At 41.3% G+C, this 21,628-nt stretch overlaps 1 protein-coding gene across 2 annotated transcripts in view; it reads right to left on the bottom strand.

Annotated features, from left to right (window-relative positions):
- Positions 1-21,628, bottom strand: part of dzank1 (double zinc ribbon and ankyrin repeat domains 1) — a 60,580-nt gene that overhangs the window by 21,127 nt on the left and 17,825 nt on the right. For both annotated transcript variants that reach the window (XM_039738784.1, XM_039738783.1), the window contains exons 10-16: positions 17,248-17,343; positions 14,222-14,344; positions 10,581-10,739; positions 7,118-7,349; positions 6,364-6,467; positions 4,899-4,973; positions 2,197-2,296 (exon numbers count right to left, since the gene is read on the bottom strand). In XM_039738784.1, the coding sequence (XP_039594718.1) occupies positions 2,197-2,296; positions 4,899-4,973; positions 6,364-6,467; positions 7,118-7,349; positions 10,581-10,739; positions 14,222-14,344; positions 17,248-17,343 (889 nt within the window). The remainder of the gene's footprint in view (positions 1-2,196; positions 2,297-4,898; positions 4,974-6,363; positions 6,468-7,117; positions 7,350-10,580; positions 10,740-14,221; positions 14,345-17,247; positions 17,344-21,628) is intronic.

Raw genomic sequence — 21,628 nt, 5'->3', positions numbered from 1 at the left:
TGCCTCTGCTGTCAGTTGCCTTACCGATCCTTGGCTCGGGTCGGCTCCTCCGGACAGCAACTTGGGAATTCCCTACGACCAAGGCTCCCACGCAGGGAACACTACGTCCCAAGTCCCGACTCCCGCTACCTTCTGCGGAGAGTCCTACGCCTTCCCGGTCACTCCCGCCCTGCAAAACAAACTCTGTGGGAGCGACCACAACCACTTCTCCCAGGTGTTGGCCAAACACCCAGGCTGCCTTCAGCTGCCTGCGAGCGTTTGCTCGCCTGCTTCCTGCTGCCCCGATTTGCTTGCGCTCTCTCCCTCTCTCTCATCACTGCTTCCTGCTCCCAACCTCCGTTTCCTTCTCTGATTCCTCTTTTTCCACTCTTTTTTTCTTCCTTAACCGACTCGCGCTTCTTTTATATAATGCGAGGGGCCATAGCAGCCGTAGCACATTAGCCACGGGAGCAATCATGGATGTGGGCAGTTCATCACCTGTGCACTTGGTGAGGAACGCCCACACCGCAGATCGCCCCGTGGCTTGTTATGGCCCAACACCCCCTCGCTACGCCGCCACGAGAGCGGTGATTTAAAAATGGCCTTTACTAAGCAAGCTGCGGACCCATAACACCAAAACTACCCAAATGAAAAGAAAATGTACTGCCTTTGAGGTAATCTGCAAACCACTTAAGAACAGTACCCCGAATACCAACCCACAGCTCAAGCCTGTTATTCAGCATATCTTGATCAACAGTGTCAGATGCAGCGCTGAAATCCAATAAAATTAGCACTGATTTAAAAATTAGTTTTAAAGATTAGATTTAAAGCTCCTGCCCAAGGACATCTTCGCTAAAATCTATGGAAATGCTTTAATCCTAGAGGACTGACACTGGAAGTGAATTTTATGACAGGGTTGGGGAAAAAGGCCTAAAACCATTTTGGCAAGGGATTGTCTGCAGAGCAGGAAGGCCACTTAGATGGAAAGCTTCAGCTTATCAAATGGTCCTGAGTGAAGGTGTGAAAAAGCAATGTGTTAGATAGAGCATCAGACCAGCTTTGGCAAGAGTGACTGTGTTTGGACCGAGAGCCTAAAAACCATAAACAGAGCAACTAACAACACCCGCATGAAGGTCAAACTACCTAGCTGGCAAGCATTAGCTCCACAAATGGTTTTGGGGGCAGGTGTGAAAGGTATTGTGTGCCCACATTGGTCTGAAGTATGGCTGTTTGGGATTGATTTTGAATCAGAGAACATTTTGCACCATAACGCCCTGTTGGTGTAAGGGATTGGACAGAGAATATATACATTTGCTTGCTTTACCGCTCCCTCTCCCTCTCTCCCCCTTCCCTTCTCTCTCACTATTACCATGAAAAGGACAGCACACAGGTCAGCAGCCATTCTGAGTCAGGCATGCGGCCTGTCCTGAAGAAAGTGAGAAATGATGACTTACCTAAAGACATTTAAAGCAGCTATAAGTCTATGTTCCACCTGAAACTACACATCAACATTTATCAGGTTGTATGGTTGCCAGTATTCACATGTACTTTGCTTATTGTTATTATTTTATTAATATTATGAATAATACATTATTTAAAGTTGTAACTTAACTCCTGCTTGTCTTTTACTCTTTGTAATTGCCTGCAGTTATAGATGTAGAAGGTGGGGAGAATTTATAAAGTACAACACCTAAAAAGTGCTAAGACTATGGGGTTTGAGGAATTCTGACAAAGGCTACAAAATAAAGAATACAAAAGGGGAAAGTAGAGTAATATAGAATTCTACCAAGACAGATAGATAGATAGATAGATAGATAGATATATAGATAGATAGATAGATAGATAGATAGATAGATAGATAGATAGAGTACTTTATTAATACACCAAGTTTAAGAGTTTAAGTGATCGCAGACTAAATCCCTAGAATGGCTCATTGTGTGCTGCTGCTGCTCCTGGATTACAATGGTACAACTGTGTGCCACTGGAGGACATCTAACACTAGTGAACACTCCCTGTAAAGAAAATCTCATAAACATGATTGCTTAACCAAAAAAGCAAAATGCTGTAGGAGTGTACAGAACTTTACAGAGAATCCCTTCTTGTCAGGGAGTGCACCATCAGACAAACAACCTGCTCACGGTCACACTGTAGGCCAGTAAAAGGTGTGAAGTCTGCTGCTGTGTCAAAAGATTCGTAGAAAGACAAAAAAGCACTTACCAAGACTGCTTTGACTGCTGTATAGACCGTTTCTTCCCTCAGTCACACTGCTCAAGAAGTTATTCTCCGACAGCTTGGCTGGTTTTCCTCCCAAGAAGCCCTGCATCGGAGCATAAGTAGTTTTACTGATAAGAGTGAGCCGTTTAATCCATGAGTAACTCATTGTGGAAGAAATCAGACTCCACACTCTGCGATGAGTTTCCCAAAAAGCATCATATTACCAAGAACTTTGTAAATTCTACCTAAAGATTGTTAATTTTTCTTAGAACTCATTATAATTAATCCTGAATGTTAAAATCTTTATAATCTATGCAGTACCGGATTAAACCCAACTGATGCCCAAAGCGTAGCCCAACAACCCCCCATGGAGCTTCCATTGCTTAACTAACAACTCATTAAGACTTAATAAGTGCTGAAAGTGAAATAACAGGTTAAAACTTACCTTGCTTATGTGACAGAAGTAATAAAATCAGCAGCTTAAAGGTGATGGGTTTGTTACATGTTTTTTACATTTGACAAAAGTGAAACTCTTATGGCTTGGGGAGGGAACAAATGTGATATCCGATGACACCTTTAATTTTAGACACTGACTATGCAAAAGTAACCTTTTTATTTTAATAGTGCAGAGTAAAGGCGAATATGGCAGGTACAGAAAGTTACAAAAAAACTCAATTAAAGTCGCGTCTGGTACTGAAAGACTAGGGGGGGAACTCTGTAGTAGCCCCCTTTCCTTTGATGCCCTAAGCACATGCTTATTTTGTTTTGTGGTTAATCCAGCGCTGCATCCACATGAACCCTGATCTACTCATTAATTTTTAAACTGGCTACCTCTTGTGCCAATCTACCAGACAAACTGAGGTTCTCAGACAGAGCATGTTAAATTCATGCCAGGGCATGATCCAACCTGCGAATGTTGCCTCACTGGGTCACATGTTCTGGGCCTGCACCAAATTAACATTATTCTGGACAAACATTTTTAATTACCTCTCAGACAGCCTTGGACTCACAATCCCTCCTAACCCATTAACAGCTGTGTTTGGGGTTCTTCCAGAGGGGTTTAAAGTGGAGAAAGACAAACAAATTGTGATTGCATTTACTACACTGTTGGCACGCAGACTGATTCTGATAAACTGGAAGAACCCAAACTCTCCTCTTGTAAGTCAGTGGGAAACCGATGTCTTATATTATTTGAAATTGGAAAAAATCAAATACTCAGTTAGAGGATCCGTACAGACTTTTTTCAAAACATGGCAGGATCTAATCAGTAATATTTTAAAATAAGTTCATGAAGCACAGAGAACTTATTAATTTAGGTGTGTATACAAGCCTTAAATTTTACGCCGTATGGCTTGCTCTCTCTCTCAGGGTGGGGATCGATCTGTTCTTTAACTCAATTTTTCTTTTTGTAAAAACTTGATTGCTTGGTATGGATTGCAATAAAATTAATAAAATAAAAAAAAATAAAAAAATTCATGCCATGACAATTGTCTGGAAATTTAGAATTCCGGTATTTCTGCTTGACTACATGATACCATTGTCATGATTGTCTGTTGACACAGGTAACAAGTCCCAGCCAAAGCACATTAGTGGGTTAACTGCATGGTGAAACACAATTTAGATAAATGGCTGCCTTTTTAAGCAGCCTGGCATCGTAAGATTTTTCTCTGAGTGGTGCTGCGCTGTGATGATTGTGCACAACACTTCTGTCGAAAGAAGGCATATCCCCTGCTTGATGAAGAAGAGGAAGAAGGGATGGAGGTTACAAAATGTCAACATTTGTGGTATTAGAGCAGAGGGTATTATTGACTGATTTGGAGGCTAGGCTACTATTTTGTGCAAAATTATCCAGTTTTGCTCATTAGTTTCTAATTGTAAAACTCTTGTTTGCATTTCCTTGCAGTTAAGGTTTTCCTGTATTCTTTCATGGGGAAAGGGGCAGTGTTGTCATCTGCCCACCCACCTCGAGTCTTGGCCACTCCTTTTTTTTAATTCCACTACTCTTATTTAAGCAAGACTTGAAACATTTTGTCTCTTTTATGTTAACCTAAAATGTGGTTGGTAGATCAAACAAATTCATTTTATTTGTCCCAAGGGGGAAATTTAGCTTTTAGAGAAGCTCAAGAAATACAGAAATGTTACAGCAAGCAAAAACAACATACTTTCTTGTAGTATAATGACCTTCCTTTTGGACAGTGTCTCCCGTCTTGCATTTATAAATGACATTCCTATTACCCACGTGTACCACTCTTGTGCACATACTAATGCTCTTTCACAACGTGGCTATTAGGAGTTGCCCATCATCCTAAACTAAAGTTCTTTGAAAAGTCGGAGGAAAAAAATGAGGTGATCAGGGAAATAGGAAACGCTTGGATGAACTAAACAATAATAATACGTAGTAGTAACACAATCATAATTTTATTAAAAGGGTTTACTGTAAAATTAATAGAAACTGATTTTTTGTGTTATTCCAATGCAAATCCAGCACCCAAGGGCCTGTGGCTTAGACTTACTTAATGCCTGAACTGACTGATTGCCCCACCACCACCATAATAATAATTCATTACATTTATATAGCCCTTTTCTCAGTACTCAAAGCGCTATCCACACAGGGAGGAACCGGGAAGCGAACCCACAATCTTCCACAGTCTCCTTACTGCAAAGCAGCAGCACTAGCACTGCACCACAAGACCTTACTGATTTACCTTATTTCCAGCCAGGACAAAATTTATCCGTAGACTAAGTTCATAATTATCTTCATGGACAGTTGCAGATATCATCTGAAAAACAAAACAAAAGAGAACATCAGAAGAATTTTACAAGATCAGGCCTAACTTCTCCAAAATGAAGTCGTGTTCAGTCTGAGTCCTATTCTCTACTACACGACTCGGTAATGTATTCCACGTACTGTATGTGTGGTTCACATTTACGTACAATTTGCCCTTAACAAGTTTCCAACCGTATCCCTGTGTTCTTGTTAAACTCATTTTAAAGTGACTACCTGGATCCACCATATTAATTTCTTTCATATATTTTAAACATCTTAATCATGTCACGGTGGCACGGTGACACAGTGGTAGGGCTGCTGCCTCGCAGTTAGGAGACCCGGGTTCGCTTCCCGAGTCCTCCCTGTGTGGAGTTTGCATGTTCTCCCCGTATCTGTGTGGGTTTGCTCCAGTTTCCTCCCACAGTCCAAAGACTTGCAGGTTAGGTACATTGTGTGTGCCCTGCATTGGGCTGGTGCCCTGCCTGGGGTTTGTTTCCTGCCTTGCGCCCTATGTTGGCTGGGATTGGCTCCCGTGACCCTGTAGTTAGGATATAGCGGGATGGATAATCATGTCACCTCTAAAGGCTTTTTTATACTCGGGTGCAGGCATCTGCAGACATGGCCACGCACTGAGGATGCACACCCTGGTCTGTTTATGGTTCGAGAGTTTACTGTGAGGTAGCAAAATCCTCAAGCAAAGTTTTTTCTTTGCTTTTACACATCTATCTCACAGATATTTTCATTTCTTCTTGTACAAACTTTACTCTTTGCCGAGAATCTGGGCAATTTCTTGCCATGAATTTGTGGCTGTTTGGAGATCACTGTGCGCTTTTCATGTTTGACTGAATAGGTGCGGGTAGTGACAAATTACTTCACACAACCTTTCCTCCAGTGAGTGCTTATTTTCTTGTCTGGTGCATGTACAGTCGACGCACACAGTGTCAGGTGGTTGCAAAATTCTGGAAGCACGCAGTTGCTGATGCGAGGGTCTGATCACCAGGACTGATAATGAAATTTACATCACACTCATTACAGCGGACCCTCACAGCGATGCAGACATGTTAAGTATAAATGGGCCTTTAGTCTCCATTTGCTTAAACTGAAAAGGTTCATCTCCTTTGATCTTCAGTCAGTGTTGAACAGTTAACAGTAGGAGTTAATGACATGTTGCTACTATGGATTCAATGTTTGATTCCAAGCAGCTGTTTTAACCTAAGTGTCCATGCACTGGCAGAAGTCAAATGTGCCTCGGTAAAGTACTGCTTGTGGATGATGTCTAAAATGGAAGGCATTATATGCCATAATGTGGTTGACTGATGAAGTGTTCACTATAATAAGCAACTGATTTGGCAAAAGAACACAAGTGGTCTAAGTAAAACAGACTGCACAGCCATTCTTCTTACCTTACCCAGACGAGGCTCCCCAATCAGAGCTCGAAACTCAGTGTTGTTCTGAGCGTAGCATCTAAAATGAGCGCAGATATGATCCACTTGTTTTCTCCAGTATCCTGCAACAACAGACATTTTTTTAGTTGTTTCCAGTTCTGCTTCAAGAAAAAATCCTCTAAAGTCTGGTGGAAAACCAGATGGTCTCAGGTCCAGACCATATTAACAGCTCATTGCGTGATGCCACTGAATTCATTTAAACTGTCTGGACACGAATGGCACAAACGTGCATTGCTGAGGAATGCAGCATGGACTTCACAATAAAAGGCCTACAAAGGCATACAAACACTACAAGACAAAAGTCCACAGATACTCAGAAATGTCCATGTTTTCAATAGAAATGTATACATTTTTTTACCAAGATACAATTAAATTGATTTAAAGCATAGCCAAGACATCACTAGCGTTTCTAATGGCTATTTCTGCTTGAAATGACTGATTTTTTGTTAATTATTCACAAACAACTGCAAAGTCCCATTTTTAGCAGCCATTCCTTCACTGTCCTAATGGTTAATTGTCTTAGCTTATCCTTAATTAGTTATGTTTAAATGCAAATTGGTTATTAGAGAAACCATTGTAATCGCATTAGCACCACTGAAGCCTGTTATTCTGTTCGCTTTGGCTGTAAAGGACTGCCATTCTTAAAATTCAGTTCTGGGTTCAACAACGGCCAAAAGAAATCGGCTTTCTCAAGAAACATGTCAACTATTACCTCGGCCGGGACTGATCGCTGTGAGGAGAGGCTTGCGGTCGCTCATCTGTTCCAACTTTTCCTTCTGCTGAACCACCTCATCTTCTCTTTTTTCAAGTGTTTTGCATGATGGGTAAAAAAGTCCCACAGTTTGGGTCTGTTGGCTCACTTTCTTTGTCTGCCCCCCTTTGGGATCTGGCAGTTGAATTGTCAGAGGTTGCCAGTTGCCAGTGCTGTCCTGCTGCTCCAATGTCTGTGGAAAAGAAAGATAATCATTGAAACAGGTGGGCTTCGTATTTTGCAAGCTATAGATTCATGTGAAAAAGTAAAAGCACAGCCATGAAATGTTTCTTCATGTTTAACTTCGGACAAATCAAGGTTTGATGTTGATTGAAACAGTACTGTATTTTTAGATAAAGGTGATGAAATTGAAAAAATAAGAAAATGAAAATTTTACTTTGCAATAATGTATTCAAGAAAAGCAAACAGATACATAGCTTCGATCTGTGGAAAAAGTAAGCCCACCCTTAGTTCTAATAGCTTGTACTGTATTGTCCCATCAAGTTGGTGATTCCTAAAACTGTCTAGTAGTCTCTGGTTTTCGACAAACATGTCTTCTGTTACTTTGGCCAAATAACACTATCTAAATACAGGGTCGGGCATTAAGATATCCCACATTTTGAGGGAGAACTATGCAGGCTGTAGTAGGGGTAGAGAGATGGGGTAGGTCTCATTTGGTAGATTAGGCTCTACCGTATTCAGTAGCCATCATGAGTTGGACCAGTGAACATCAGGGCATTGTTGTTCAAGCGTATTATGAGAGCAACTGTTCTGTGATGGCAATTCAGAGAGTGTTCCATACATGCTTCATGCTTGGTCAAAATGCATCTGTACCAGATCGGAAAATGATTTTGCTTTAGATTTCTAACCTTCGGGCAACTGGGTCCACAATAAAAAGAAAATCACCTGGCAGACCTAGGACAGAACATGTGTGGTTTCAACAGGAGGGGACTACAGCTCACATAGCATGACATTCGCTCGGAGTGTTGAGGGAAATGTTCCCAGGCATTTGTTCTCTTTAAGGGGAGATGTGGGGTGGCCAGCATGGTCACCAGATTTAAGCCCATGTGACTTTTTCCTTTTGGGATACCTAAAAGAAAAGGTTTTCAAAAGTCGTCCTCAATCTCTTGAGGATTTGAAGGTAAGGATCAGACAGGAAATCAACCCCATTCCACCTGAGATGACCCGGAGAGTGATGGAGAACCTCCGGGAACGTCTTCAGCAATGTATTGCCAACAACGGCCGCTGTTTGTCTGATAGGATTTTTAAAACCCATTAAAACAAAACTGTTTTTATGTACTTTTCAGAAATATCTAAAAAAAAATTTAGATAGCTTTATTCATTTTTTATACCCCTTCAAAATGTGGGAGATCTTTATGCCCTGCCCTGTATATAGTAAGTAGCTGAGATTTAAAGGTTTCTGCTAGTGTCACATATCCAACATTGTGTGCTGGCTTGCAGCTTCCTACAGTTGATCCCGCACTGTCAAAGCCCTACCTGTCTGGAAGTGATTTCACTGTAGTTGAATCATTTCTAAAAAATGAAAGCACAGCTCTACACTGATTAGACACAACATTAAAACCACCTGTCTGGTATTGTGTAGGTCCCCCTTATGCCACCAAAACAGCTCTGACTCAATGAAGCATGGACTCCAAATGACCCTGAAGGTGTTAGCAGCAGATCTTTTCAGTCCTACAAATTGCAAGGTGGGGCCTCCATGGATTGGACTTGTTTTTCCAGCACATCCTACAGATGCTCAATTGGTTTGAGATCTGGGGAATTTCAAGGCCAAGCCATCGCCTTGAACTCTTTGTCATGTACCTTATACCATTCCTGAACAATTTTTGCAGTGTGACAATGCACATTATCATGCTGAAAGATTCCACTGCCATCTAGGAATAGCGTTGCCATGAAGGGGTGTACGTGGTCTATAACAACCTTTATGTAGGTGGTCCATGTTAAAGTAACATCCACATGAATGCCTAGGACATTGCTCAGAGCATTACACTACCTATTCTGGCTTGCCTTCTTTCCATACTGTATCCTGATGCCATCTCTCCCCCAGGTAAATGATGTACGAGCACCCACATGATCTATGTGAAAACATGATTCATCAGGCCAGGTTATCTTCTTCCATTACTCCATGGTCCAGTTCTAATGCTCACATGACTAATGTAGGTGCTACTGGCAGGGGGCAGGGGTCAGCATAGGCATTCTGACTGGTCTATAGCTATGCAGCTACATACACAGCAAGGTGTGATGCACTGTGTGTTCTGACACCTTTCTCTCATGGCCAGCATTAAGCTTTTCAGTAATTTGTACGACAGTAGCACTTTGGTGGGATCAGAGTTTATGAGCTGTCCTTCACTCCCCTTGCACATTAATGAGCCTTGGGAGCCCATGTCCCTGCTCATCAGTTGTCCTTCCTTGGCCCACCTTTGGCAGGCAATAACCAGAGCATACTGGGAACACTCCACAAGACCTATGATTTTAGAGATGCGCTGACCCAGTCATCTAGCCATCACAATTTGGCACTTGTCAAATTTGTTCCAATCCTTATGCTTTCCCATTTTTCCAGCTTCCAATACATCACCTTCAAGAACTGACTGCTCACTTGATGGCTAAAATATCCCAGCCCTTGACAGTTGCCACTGTAGCAAGATCATAAGTGTTATTAACGTCTCCTGTGGCTAATTGGGGTATACATGCATATAGTATGTATATATATTAAAACTGCTTCAGATTATGTGAATTACTACTATGCACTATTATTGTTTCATTTGTCCAAGCTTTACCTGTCTCCCTGATCATCCCATTTTTTTCTTCCCACTTTCCAAAGAACTGCAGATTAGGCTGATGGGCAACTCCTAACTGACCCATTGTGAAAGGGCACTCAGTGCTACTGAGGTTCTGGACTCTAAACCCTGACCTGGACATTGAGTACCAAACTTGATGGATGAATACAAATCTAAATGTCCAGACGAACATACTTTGGCCATATTTCTGTCATATGTTACTTACGTTTACATTGTACACAGGACACCTATGTTAGGCATCAAGTTGCATATTAAATTGACTACCCAATTAATTCTAATTGCAAGTGAACAAATGTGTAGACACGGCCATCCATAATCCACATGTCCACACAGCCCAAAGATGTACTTGTTGGGTTGATTAAAGATTCTAACGTGGCCATGTATGAAAGGCTGTGGGTGAGTCCTGCTCTAGATTGGCATCCAATCTGGTGTTGGTTCCTGCCATGCACTTGGTACTGCCATGATGGCTTGCTATGATCCTGAACTGAATAGTGGGTTAACTAAATTAAAGGATGGATTGCAAACAGGAGTCATTTCCAAGATAGAAGCTTATGTATTATAAACAAAATTTTACCTTCCTTTTCATGCTAAATGATCATAAACCTTACCTCTGTCTGGGCGAGAGCTGAGCTGAAGGTCATGCCATTCTGAGTGTTCACCCTGGGGGGTGCCTCCAAATACACTCCACATGAGCTGCAGTAGTGGGCATAGGGATGAGCATTGGCCCCACACTTGGAGCAAGTCATGTAGCTCACGGGAGGAGCAGCCTGGAATAACAAAAGGAAAACAGTGAAGAAGCTGTGACTTGAACAAGGAGAATACTCTGATTAAAACCAGGCTGTAGTGGCCTTTTCTGTTGAGTCTTAGATGGCCGATTTAGAGTTGCTAATTAATTAAACCTGCACATCTTATGAGGTCAAAGAAAATCAGAGCAGACTGAAAAAACACAGTCAAATATGGAGATGCTATGCAAATTTCAGGGTCAGTAATCAAACGTGTATCATTGGTGCAGACCTTTACTTCAAGGTGGCAAGCTAACAAGAAAATATTTTAAAAAAATGAAAAGCACCAGTACTGTCCAGCTAAGCCATCCAATACAGAATAAAGATTCTGTAAGAAACATAAAAGCCCAGGACTTCTTCTTTAAATCATGTTACTGCTTACCTTTGTGGCCAGCCTCAAGTCACTGAACTTTGTTAATCACACTTGTAAGAATATTCCCCTTCCATTCATTTTCTGAAATCACTCTACTTTTAATGGCAAATGGTTAGAGAATGCTGGACCCTTTCCCAGCAGCAGTAGGGAAAAGGGAGGAACCAAAGCTGGACAGGATGCTCGGCCATTAGCAGATACATTCTGTATGCATGAATAAATGCCCACACTGGAGACAATCAGCCTTTGACATATTTAGGCATAGAGCATAGGAGTGAGAGCTAAATACAAAGCTGCAGAGGTGCCTCGGAGTTTGCAAACCTTCCCAAAACACCTTTATGTATAATGGGACAATTTAAAGCAGGCGGTATGATGATGGTGCCATCATAGTGTTTTAGTGGATGTATGTGGCCTACTAAAACAACCACTTTGGAATGGTCAGAGGTGGTTTAGTGACATTACAGACTTCCTTATAAGATCTATGAATCTTTCATATTCACAACTGATGTTACAAGCTTTCCAAAGCTCTTAATATGCCTCATTGCACAGAGATGAATAACCACTTTACTGATGCCTTGTATTTGATCAAAACAAGCCTTTGTTAAGGTCTTGTTGCATAACAGTATGGGAATAAATGTATTTTTGCAGTAATCTAAAGTGTTACCCATACTCCCACATGCCCTGAAATGTACAATATCATATCCATGGGTGGCAGGAATTCTCCAGGGGAAAAGCACAAAAACTGGTGGGGAACATGCAGAGGTTTGGTCCAGGGTGCAGATGCAGTGAGGCAGTCATGACAGAGGTCCCTTTACAATGACCTTCCTATCATTTTCAAAGCCTCCTCACTCACGCACCATTCTTGGGGCATTCCTTACCTCTACTTGGCTAGCGAATGAACGAATTACTTAACAGATGTAGATCAGGTTTTTATCTATAATTTGCTTGAACATTCCGGTTGATTTTGCGACTTCTCTCATCGCGCTAAGTATCATAGTTTGCTTACTGATTTATTTGTGAGAATCCGAGATAGACACTGCAGGCCGAGGGGAGGGGGATGGGGCCCTCCACACTAACTCGTGCGTCAGCCTCTGTTCAAGTCGCTGTACGTCTCACCACGTGTTGAAGCGTACCTTGCCTCTGCTTAGCTAGCGACACTTGTTTGTTTAACAGACATTATCATCTACAGATTGCTAAGGAGTAACGTTTAATGTTTTTGAGAGAGGGGTCAGAGCTCCATGTGTTTTAGAGGGTAGCTGCTGATTGCCGGATATATCATGGCCACGTGCTTTTCTCCCCACGCGGGGGACGCTCTCCCGCAGGGCCGGATTAAGGTGGGTGCTATTGATGCTGCAGCATTAGGCCCAGATGAAAACAGACGAGAATTTTCCAGAAGCTGAACAGTTTTCCTTTGCTATATTAACCTCAAAATAATTCTTAGAATTAAATTTGGAGTCCGACTTTCGAACGCCTAGACACAGCGTTACTGATTATACAGTTACTATTGTTCTTTGTGCTGTGATGTAACTATAATGTTGTTGTGTTTATTGTTAACCAAATTTTTCAAGTTAATGCTATCAGTTTTACGTTAAACAGTTTACTTAGTAATTTAGCTGCTTTTTTTTGCAATATCTTGGGGATTCTTGCCACTTTATTGTTCGGTAAGTTCCACATAGTACATTTTTCACCTTGAAAGTTAGTTGTACAGTAAAAATCGATGGCTATTTAAATGGTTATCTGTAAAGGTAAAACTAAAAGCCGGCCTGCGGGCCCGGCATGGATGTTTAGAATTTTTAAAATCCTCGACAGGATTCTGGTCTATTAGGAAATTTATATCGTGGACAAATTTTTACCCTCAAGAGCCTGAACTGAGTCACTTTGACCCAATGTCTCTGCAAATTCATTTTTTCTTACTCTGTTTCGTAAGAGAATTGCAAAATTTTGTGTATTTCATTGTTAGGTTTTCTGCACTAAGTGCACTTTTCAGACAGTTGCTATTGAATGTTGATATTACATAGTTTGATGTTAGTCTCGAGTTGTTACGATACTATGTCATTATTATTATTCATGTTCAATAAAGGCTGGCTGGTTGCATCGCAAGCAATTAAGGCACCTTGGTCAGTCTGAGTGCGCATATACAGTGAGTGTCGAATGCACCAATGGCGAGAAAAAATAGGCCTTTTTTGCGCTGCAGCATCAGGTCCAATTTCGTCTTAATCCGGCCCTGCTCTCCCATCAGAGCTGAACATGATCAGATACAGTGCTATCGTTTGATGTTGGAGCGTACCTACCTTCCGCTTGGCCAGAATTACATTTCAAAAAATTTTTTTATTGATTTTTAAAGTTTGTCCTGTTTCACTACTACGTGGGACAGCTAGTATTGTATAAACGTATTTATGGGATTGAATGCTGTGGCTGTGCTGCTTTGTGTTTCCTAGCTCTCTATTGCTCCAAATAAGTCTATTTTGAAAATAACTATATTGCAATCAGTCTAACATAAATCAACACTTACCAAGGATTCAGTTTGAGTGAATACAGAAATCTCTGTAAACCCTTAACTGTTTGAACTGAATTACTTTTTTCTAAATTACAGTGCTGAACTTGTGTTTTGGAACCAGTTTTCCACATTTGCACATGCCAGGCAGGGCAGTGAAGATTCAGAAGTTAACCTGGCAGCAATGAGAATTAGGTTTGAACCCAACCGAGTAGTCAGTCACAGACCAATGCTGAAATAATAGGGAAATAAAAAGACATTTTTAGGCTGCTTGCATTAGCCCAGAGGAAGTGTAGCTCCTTTACAACATGTGACCTAGGAGTTCAATGAGTGTTATCTCCAGACTGGCACATACTGTACAGGACGGGGGTCCATGTGTGGTAAAGCCTCTATAAAAACTTTCCTACTTTGATTTAAGGCTTGCAGATTTTTACGTCACTGTCTTGAAAATCAGCTCATTGGCACTGTAGGATATTAACAGGGGCTCATTTATATTATATTACCATATGTTTCCTGAAATGAGACCTCCGTGTCCCTCACAATGGTCAGTTCCCCCAGGTAAGAGCCCCTACGTTGGAGTGCATGGCAGACATGTGCACCTACCCTGGAGCCACACCAGTCACAGAAGCGGGCACTGCCAGAGTTGATACGGCCACACTTGGAGCAGGACACCATCTTGTTGTCTGAGCTGGGCACAGGAGGAGCAGATTCTCCACAGAATACAGGCTGAGGAAATAGAAAGGAGAGTGAAAAATATTTAAACATTATCCTAAACTTAAAAGGTTTTTTATTCAATGAATGTTTATTTTATTGTTTCAAATAAATTACTAGTTTCTAGAAAAGTTAAAGAAACTCCATGTTTTGGTGGAAGCACCCCTAGCATTGCACTACAGGTAGGATCAGTGAGCAAAACACCCTGAGGTAATCAGAGCGTTCCATTAGTGCTCCGGTGTCGGCTAAACACCATAATCTTACTCAGGTGCTATGGAGCAGGGTCCCCAACTCCGGTCCTTGAGGTTTTCATTCTAACCGTTTTCTTTATTAATGACCTGTTTTTGCTGCTAATTAGCTTCATCTGAATTCATTTTATTTGACTTCCAGACTCAGAAGCCTTAATTGTTTCTTTTTCTTTAATTATCAGTCAAACAATAGTGAAATACAAAATGAGCCAAAACAGGACCAGCAAACTGTGTCCATCATACAGTATCTGAAAATAAAGAAAAATGAAGGTGTCAGGAACGTTGATCTGCTCAGGTCCACAAAGCATTTTACCAGTGCTCTTAGAAAAGAGAAACTCAACAATGTCAGAAATGTCTGCTATTGCACAATAAGAGCAGCAACAAGTCATGGAATTAAAGAACAAGTTTAATTAATGACAAGAATCGGTGCCTAACTGGCAACTGGTTGGAGTGAAATTGGTTGGAGTTTGAGGGCCTGACTTAGTTGGTTGTCTGTTGGCTCACTCATTTCACATTTCTTTTCTGTTTGGGTGCCATTGAAGGAACGAAATGAAGAAATTCAGAGGAATGTTGAAGAAATTCAGGGGAACAAATCTTAAAAAACAAGTCAATTACAATTAATTCAAAAGAAGTTAATTAGCAGCAAAACCAGGTGACTAATTAAGAAAAGGGTTAGAATGAAAACCTGCAGCCACTGCGGCCCTCCAGGACTGGAGCTGGGGACCCCTGCTATACAGTAGTCAATAAATTAGCTATAGAGAATGTATCACTTAGGATATACATGTCTTAACACATTGTTAAAAAAAACTTTATTATAAAATGTACAGCAATTCCCTTTTAGTCATTTTCAAAATATTCACCTTGATGTGCAGTGCACTTATCCCAACGCTTCTCCCATTCCAGGAATCATTTCCTGTACTCATCTTCTGTTACTGTGTGTAGAGCCTCCCATGTTTTTACGCGAGTAAAACTTATTTCCATTAGTTTAAATTTTAGTTTTGGGAGCAAAAAAAACAATTACAGGGGTGAATATTTTGAGAAACAAAGACCACATTGTTTTTGGTCAAAAACTGACAGGACAGTGTGTTCAGATACACTGTTACGGTGCAAAATCCAGTCTTGGGGTTCAAAGACATTTCTTTCCTGATGCTTTCCCTCACATGCTTTAGCAGTTCAAAGTAAAGTCACTGATTACGTCTGCCGACAAGGACAACACCTTTTAAGAACAAGTCCATCGATGTTAAAAAAACATGATCATCATTGTTACTTGAAAATCTGCCATGGTGACTTGGCCAAATTCCTTGTAAAATAAACGGCAGAAATATGCACTCATTTACCTCAGCACAGAGCCATTCGGCGGACAACACTATGTGTCAATGAACAAGGGAATATATAATCCAAGGATCACTGATCTAAGGCAGTGGTTCTCCAAGTATGAGTCAAGTATGATCAACAAGGCAACCATTTTTGCATCTTAGCACAATGATGTTTAAATCACTAAGATATGTTAGTCCCTTATTTACTGTATATATTTATTAAAATTCAATTCTGCACTCCTAAATGAATTTCCTGATGTTAGTTAGCTCTGAAACCACCACCACCATTGAGCTTTCCATGTGACTTTCTTATGGATTCTATCAGCTTCTACTTCAACTCCACTCCTTTCCTCCACTCTCATGTTCACTAGTACTGGTTGCTCTCTTCCTCTTTCTCTTGACACGTCTTCAAACTCCCAGTTTCTGTCACTGCACAGGACTCACATTGATGTGTGCCCTAAGGAGCTAGTTACACAAAACGCTTCTACTACATCAAACTGTCCATTTTCCTGCCATTATACTATCTTCAAAGCTGTAAAGTTATTATGGATCACTGGCTATAAGTTGCTGGATGTGAATATTAGTATTTTTCACATAAATACATGAAGAAAAATACATTTATTAACTACAATGTGCAATTTATGACAAGAAGTGGCCATTTGTTGCAGGTGGTCTAGGATGTCTTTGTCTAAAGCCCTTTGAGAATTACATGTCCAAGATATGGGGAAATGCCTGCAGGGCAGTGTTGATAATGGAGACCACGGGATGCTGGGGACGTCTCCTAGTAGCAACAGACATATTTCCGGATTTTAAAATCGAAGAATGCAGTGATATCTTGGGCCATTAGAGGGCACTCTACCAGGGTGAATCAAGAACTGTACAAGGAATTCCACTAACCCCGAAGCTTTCTCCAACACGGGGTATAAATGGCTGCCCTGCATTTTATTCAGGAGGGCAGTAGGGTGAGAGTTCATTTAATAGGTGGATGTAATGGTTTTGTACTGTACAGTAGTTTGCATTTTGGGGTGTTGAGTGTTGCTTGGTGAGGGAAAAAATGAACTGAAATGATTTTAGCACAAGGCTGCAACATAACAAAATGTGATAAAAGTGAAAGGGTCTGAATACTTTCTGAATCCACTGTACTTTTCAGAGAAAAGCCATAAACAAAGTGGATGGTCTAAAGATGGCATCCGGCAGCACTGTTACAAAGTGAGACACTCCCCTAGTGTATTTCAGCTGCTAGTCTGTTTCTTTGGTTGAATTTCTTAAATCCTAACCCCAAATTGTTCCTCACCAATGCCCCTTATAACACAAACATCGGTGCCCAAAGAGAGCCTGGTGGGCCAACACTTACATGTGATTGTGATTCATCTAACTTCTTCTCACAGATGACACAAAATTGGAGGTTATTAGGATTTCCTGTTCCACAAGAACTACATATGATCTTGTCCTGAAAAATAAATGGATACCTTAGTTAATGTGATACTAATTACCAATTCATATTTTGAACTATTTTTTCCAAATACTTAATAGAATGCAACCTATCCCAGAAACACTGGACACAATGCAGGGATCAATCCTATATGGAGTGATAGTTTGTCATGCATGTACCCAAACAAGTTCATTTTACAGCAACTCTGACCCCTCCAATTCAATGTCCAGCAAGTTGTATGTTCAGAGATAACTTTCTACACATCACCGATGTTATCTGAGTATTTGTGACTTTTCTGGTAGCTTGATAAGTCTGTCCATTCTCCTCCAGTCTCTTATTAGCAAGACGTTTTTGCCAACAAAATCGCCACTCATTGATGTTTTTTTGCTAAAAGCGCCATGTCCCATAAAATCTAGGTGCCACAGTGCATGAAGACCTTAGGAGAGCAATGGAGCCATGTGTGGCATTCACAATTACATTGCGGGCCAAATCACTTAGAACACAAATCATTGTCATTCTGATATTTAGTAAAACTACACAATCTCCTGACTGTGTCTGCATGCTACTGTATAGAGACAGAGCTGCAGCCACGAGATTGGTGATTTACAGGAGTAGACCATTTGTGCTAACAAGCAGGTGGACCTAATAAAGTGGTCACTGAGTGTATGTGATTATGCTAGAAAATTCAAAATTGTATGCGGATTTTAAATGTACAGTGTGACAGGCGCCTGGCGTCCATGCCCAGCCAGTACGCCCCTGCACACTGTATTCATGGGGAGCAGCCCTGGACAGTGCAATACCTCCCCCTGGACGCTAGATGGCCGCCCCCCTGGGCTGGTGTAGTGCCTCAGTTTCCCACAGGGCTCCCTGGGAATTGAAGTTGGGGGCAGCCCTGTTAGGTCCCGCAGGTACCGCCAGGGGGTGCTGTGTGTGGGACTCCTGAGCCCGTGTGGGCAACAGCTTCATCACACCTGGAAGTGCCGCCGGATCTTGGTGATCAAACACCTGGAGCACTTCCAGGTGACCTATAAAAGGGAGCCAGCAGCCACCACTCATCGGCCAGAGTCGGGTGGAGGAGGACAAGGTTGCGAGGGAGGAGTGGTGGTGCCAGAGAAGAGTGCTTGTGCTATACTGGTGTTTGGGACTGTGTTGTGGCTGGGGGGAGTACGGGGAAGACGTGCCCTCCAGCTGAAGAAGAATGAAGAGCCTTTTATTTTACACGTGCCTCCAGTGTCCAATCTGTGTCGGGTCAGGCGCTATATAGTGCCTTTTACAACAGTTAAGAATGTCCAATACAGTGATCCCTCGCTATATCACGCTTCGACTTTCGCGGCTTCACTCCATGGCGGATTTTAAATGTAAGCATATCTAAATATAGATCATGGATTTTTCGCTGGTTCACGGATTTCTGTGGACAATGGGTCTTTTAATTTATGGTACATGCTTCCTCAGTTGGTTTGCCCAGTTGATTTCATACAAGGGACGCTTCTGGTGGATGGCTGAGAAGTTACCCAATCAGAGCACGTATTATGCATTAAATAAAACTCCTCAATGATATATGATATGCTTCCCTCACAGTGCTCCGCACCTGACGGAGGGGGTGTGAGCAGAGGGGCTGTTTGCACAGAGGATATGGACGCTCCTCTAAAAAATGCTGAAAGACTACCTTCACGTTGCTCCCTTCCTTGCAGCTGCATTGTCCGGCGGTGCTTCGCATACTTAAAAGCCCGAACAACCCTATTGATTTTTGATTGTTTGCTTTTCTCTCTCTCTGACATTCTCTGCTCCTGACGCGCACTTCTTTGAAGAGGAAGATATGTTTGCATTCTTTTAATTGTGAGACGGAACTGTCATCTCTGTCTTGTCATGGACCACATTTTATACTTTTGACTAAAGGGTGTTATTTCATGTCTAGAGGGCTCTAATAATATTAAAAAATGTATTTAGAAGGTCGTAAACAGGTTTTCTATGCCCTAACTGCAAACATATTTGATTTATAAATAAAGAATCCTACTTTGCGGAAATGCATTTATCGCGGTAGAGTCTGGAACGGATTAACCGCGATAAACAAGGGTTTACTTTAGATGGATATTAGAAGTGGGGTCCAGAAAATGGCAGCCACACAACTGAAGGAATGTGAGGCACTGGATCAAAGATCACTGCAAGCAAATGTGCCCGATTACAATTCTCACCTGGGGTGGAGTGGTTAAGGGGGGATATGTTTCTGTTCTAAAGTGGAGGGTAAGACAGTTTTTATAGAATGTCTTTACAAAAAGGAGCTTGTCTGAAAATGCCCACCAGTTTTTAATGTTTAAATCTAAGAGCAGTAACACTTTTTGTTGATTGTCAAAACTCATAAATCTTCTGGTATTTGTAAGGGCAGAATTATTAAAAAATAAATAAATAAATACATAAAGATTATACACTTTGGGTATGTGTCTGCGTATGCTACACTTCCAAATGAGGAATCTGATGGCATGGGTTAGTAATCTTCACATTATTGGCTGTGTGGTACAATGTCTTTTTATAGGAGGTGCCTGGAAAGATACACTGTATGGACAAAAGTACATGGACACCCTTCCAAATGATTAAGTTCAGGCAATTATTTTTAACAGGTACATAAAGTCAAGCATATAGCAATGCACTCTCCATTGACAGACATAGGCAGCAGGAAGGGTAGTACTGAAGTACTCAATGACTTTACACCTAGCACAGTCAATATGTGAGATTTGCCCTAGTGAATTGTAAGCTCTTTTATTGTGAAGTGAAAGCGTTGAAGAGCAAGAACAGCTCAGCCACGAAATGGAAGACCTCATGAACTCACAGTGCTGAAGCGCATTATATATAAAAATCAGCTATTCTCTGTGGCATCGCTCACACAGAGTTCCAAACTGCCCCTTTAGGCAACATCAGTACAAGAAATGTGCGTCTACATTTCTTTCGCTATCTTCAAATTAGGAACTTTTTTAAACAGAGCTTGCCCGATTTTCCTCATCTTGCACCCTCGTCCATGCTGGAAAAAATATGTCTCAATTTCAACGACTCAGACACCATCTCTGCAATATATAAAATTATTTTACAGTCCCTCCCTTTCAAAGATCCAAGAGGACACTGGGATCTCTTAATCAATATATCAGAAAAGGAGTGGAAAATAGCAATGCAGAGAATTCACCCGAGGTCCATATGTGCAAGCATACGATTATTCAACTCAAAATTATATATCGAGCACATGTGTCTCGCCTAAAACTGTCCAAAATGTTTCCAGGGAAAGATCCAACCTGCAAACGCTGCAATCAAGTCCCAGCCTCACTGGGTCACATGTTTTGGGCCTGCACCAAATTAAGATCATTTTGGACCAAAAGTTTTAAGTGCCTTTCAGACAGCCTTTGTGTCACAATCCCTCCTAATCCACTAACAGCTGTGTTTGGTGTTCTTCCAGATGGGTTTAAAGTGGAGAAGGACAAACAAACTGTGATTGCATTCACCACACTCTTTGGCACGCAGACTTATTTTGCTAAACTGGAAGAATCCTAACTCTCCTCAGTCAGTGGGTAAACGATGTTTTATACTATTTGAAATTGGAAAAATGAAATACTCAGTTAGAGGATCTGTACAGATTTTTTTCAAAACCTGGCAGGATCTAATCAATAATATTTTAGAATAAGCTCTTAAAGCACAGAGGAAGCAATTATCTCTGCATTTCTTTTTCTTCTCCATTCATCTCTATTGCCCTATTAAACTAATCAATTTAGGTATGTTTACAAGCCTTAAGTTTTACTCCATTGGCCATGCTCTCTCTCTCTCTCAGGGGTGGGGGGGACTTGTTTTTCAATCCTATTTTTTTGTAAAAATTGATCTATTTGTATGGAATGATTACAATAAAATTAATAAAATTTAAAAAAAAAAAAAAGAAATGTGCGTTGGGAGCTTCATGAAATGAGCTTCCATGGCCGAGCAGCAGCTCACAAACCTAAGATCATTATGAGCATTGTTAAGAGTCAGCTGCAGTGGTGTAAAGCACGCTGCCACTGGATGCTGGAGCTTTGGAAACATGTTCTCTGGAGTGATGAATCATGCTTCAGTATTGTAGTCTGATGGACCAATCTGGTTTTGGCGGATGCCGAGAGCACTGCCTTCTGCACTGAACAATGTTTGCTGTTAAATTTGGTGAAAGGGACATAAAGGACTGGGGCTGTCTATCTGGGTTTGAGCTAAGACCCTTGGTTCCTGTGAAGGGTACTGTTAATGATACACCATACAAAGACATTTTAGACAATTGTGAGTTTCCAATTTTGTGGTAACA

The sequence above is a fragment of the Polypterus senegalus genome, chromosome 16 (assembly GCF_016835505.1).
Source record: "Polypterus senegalus isolate Bchr_013 chromosome 16, ASM1683550v1, whole genome shotgun sequence".
Classification (NCBI taxonomy): domain Eukaryota; kingdom Metazoa; phylum Chordata; class Cladistia; order Polypteriformes; family Polypteridae; genus Polypterus; species Polypterus senegalus.
Note: the sequence above shows the minus strand (reverse complement) of the source record. Positions and strands in the feature narration are given on the sequence as shown.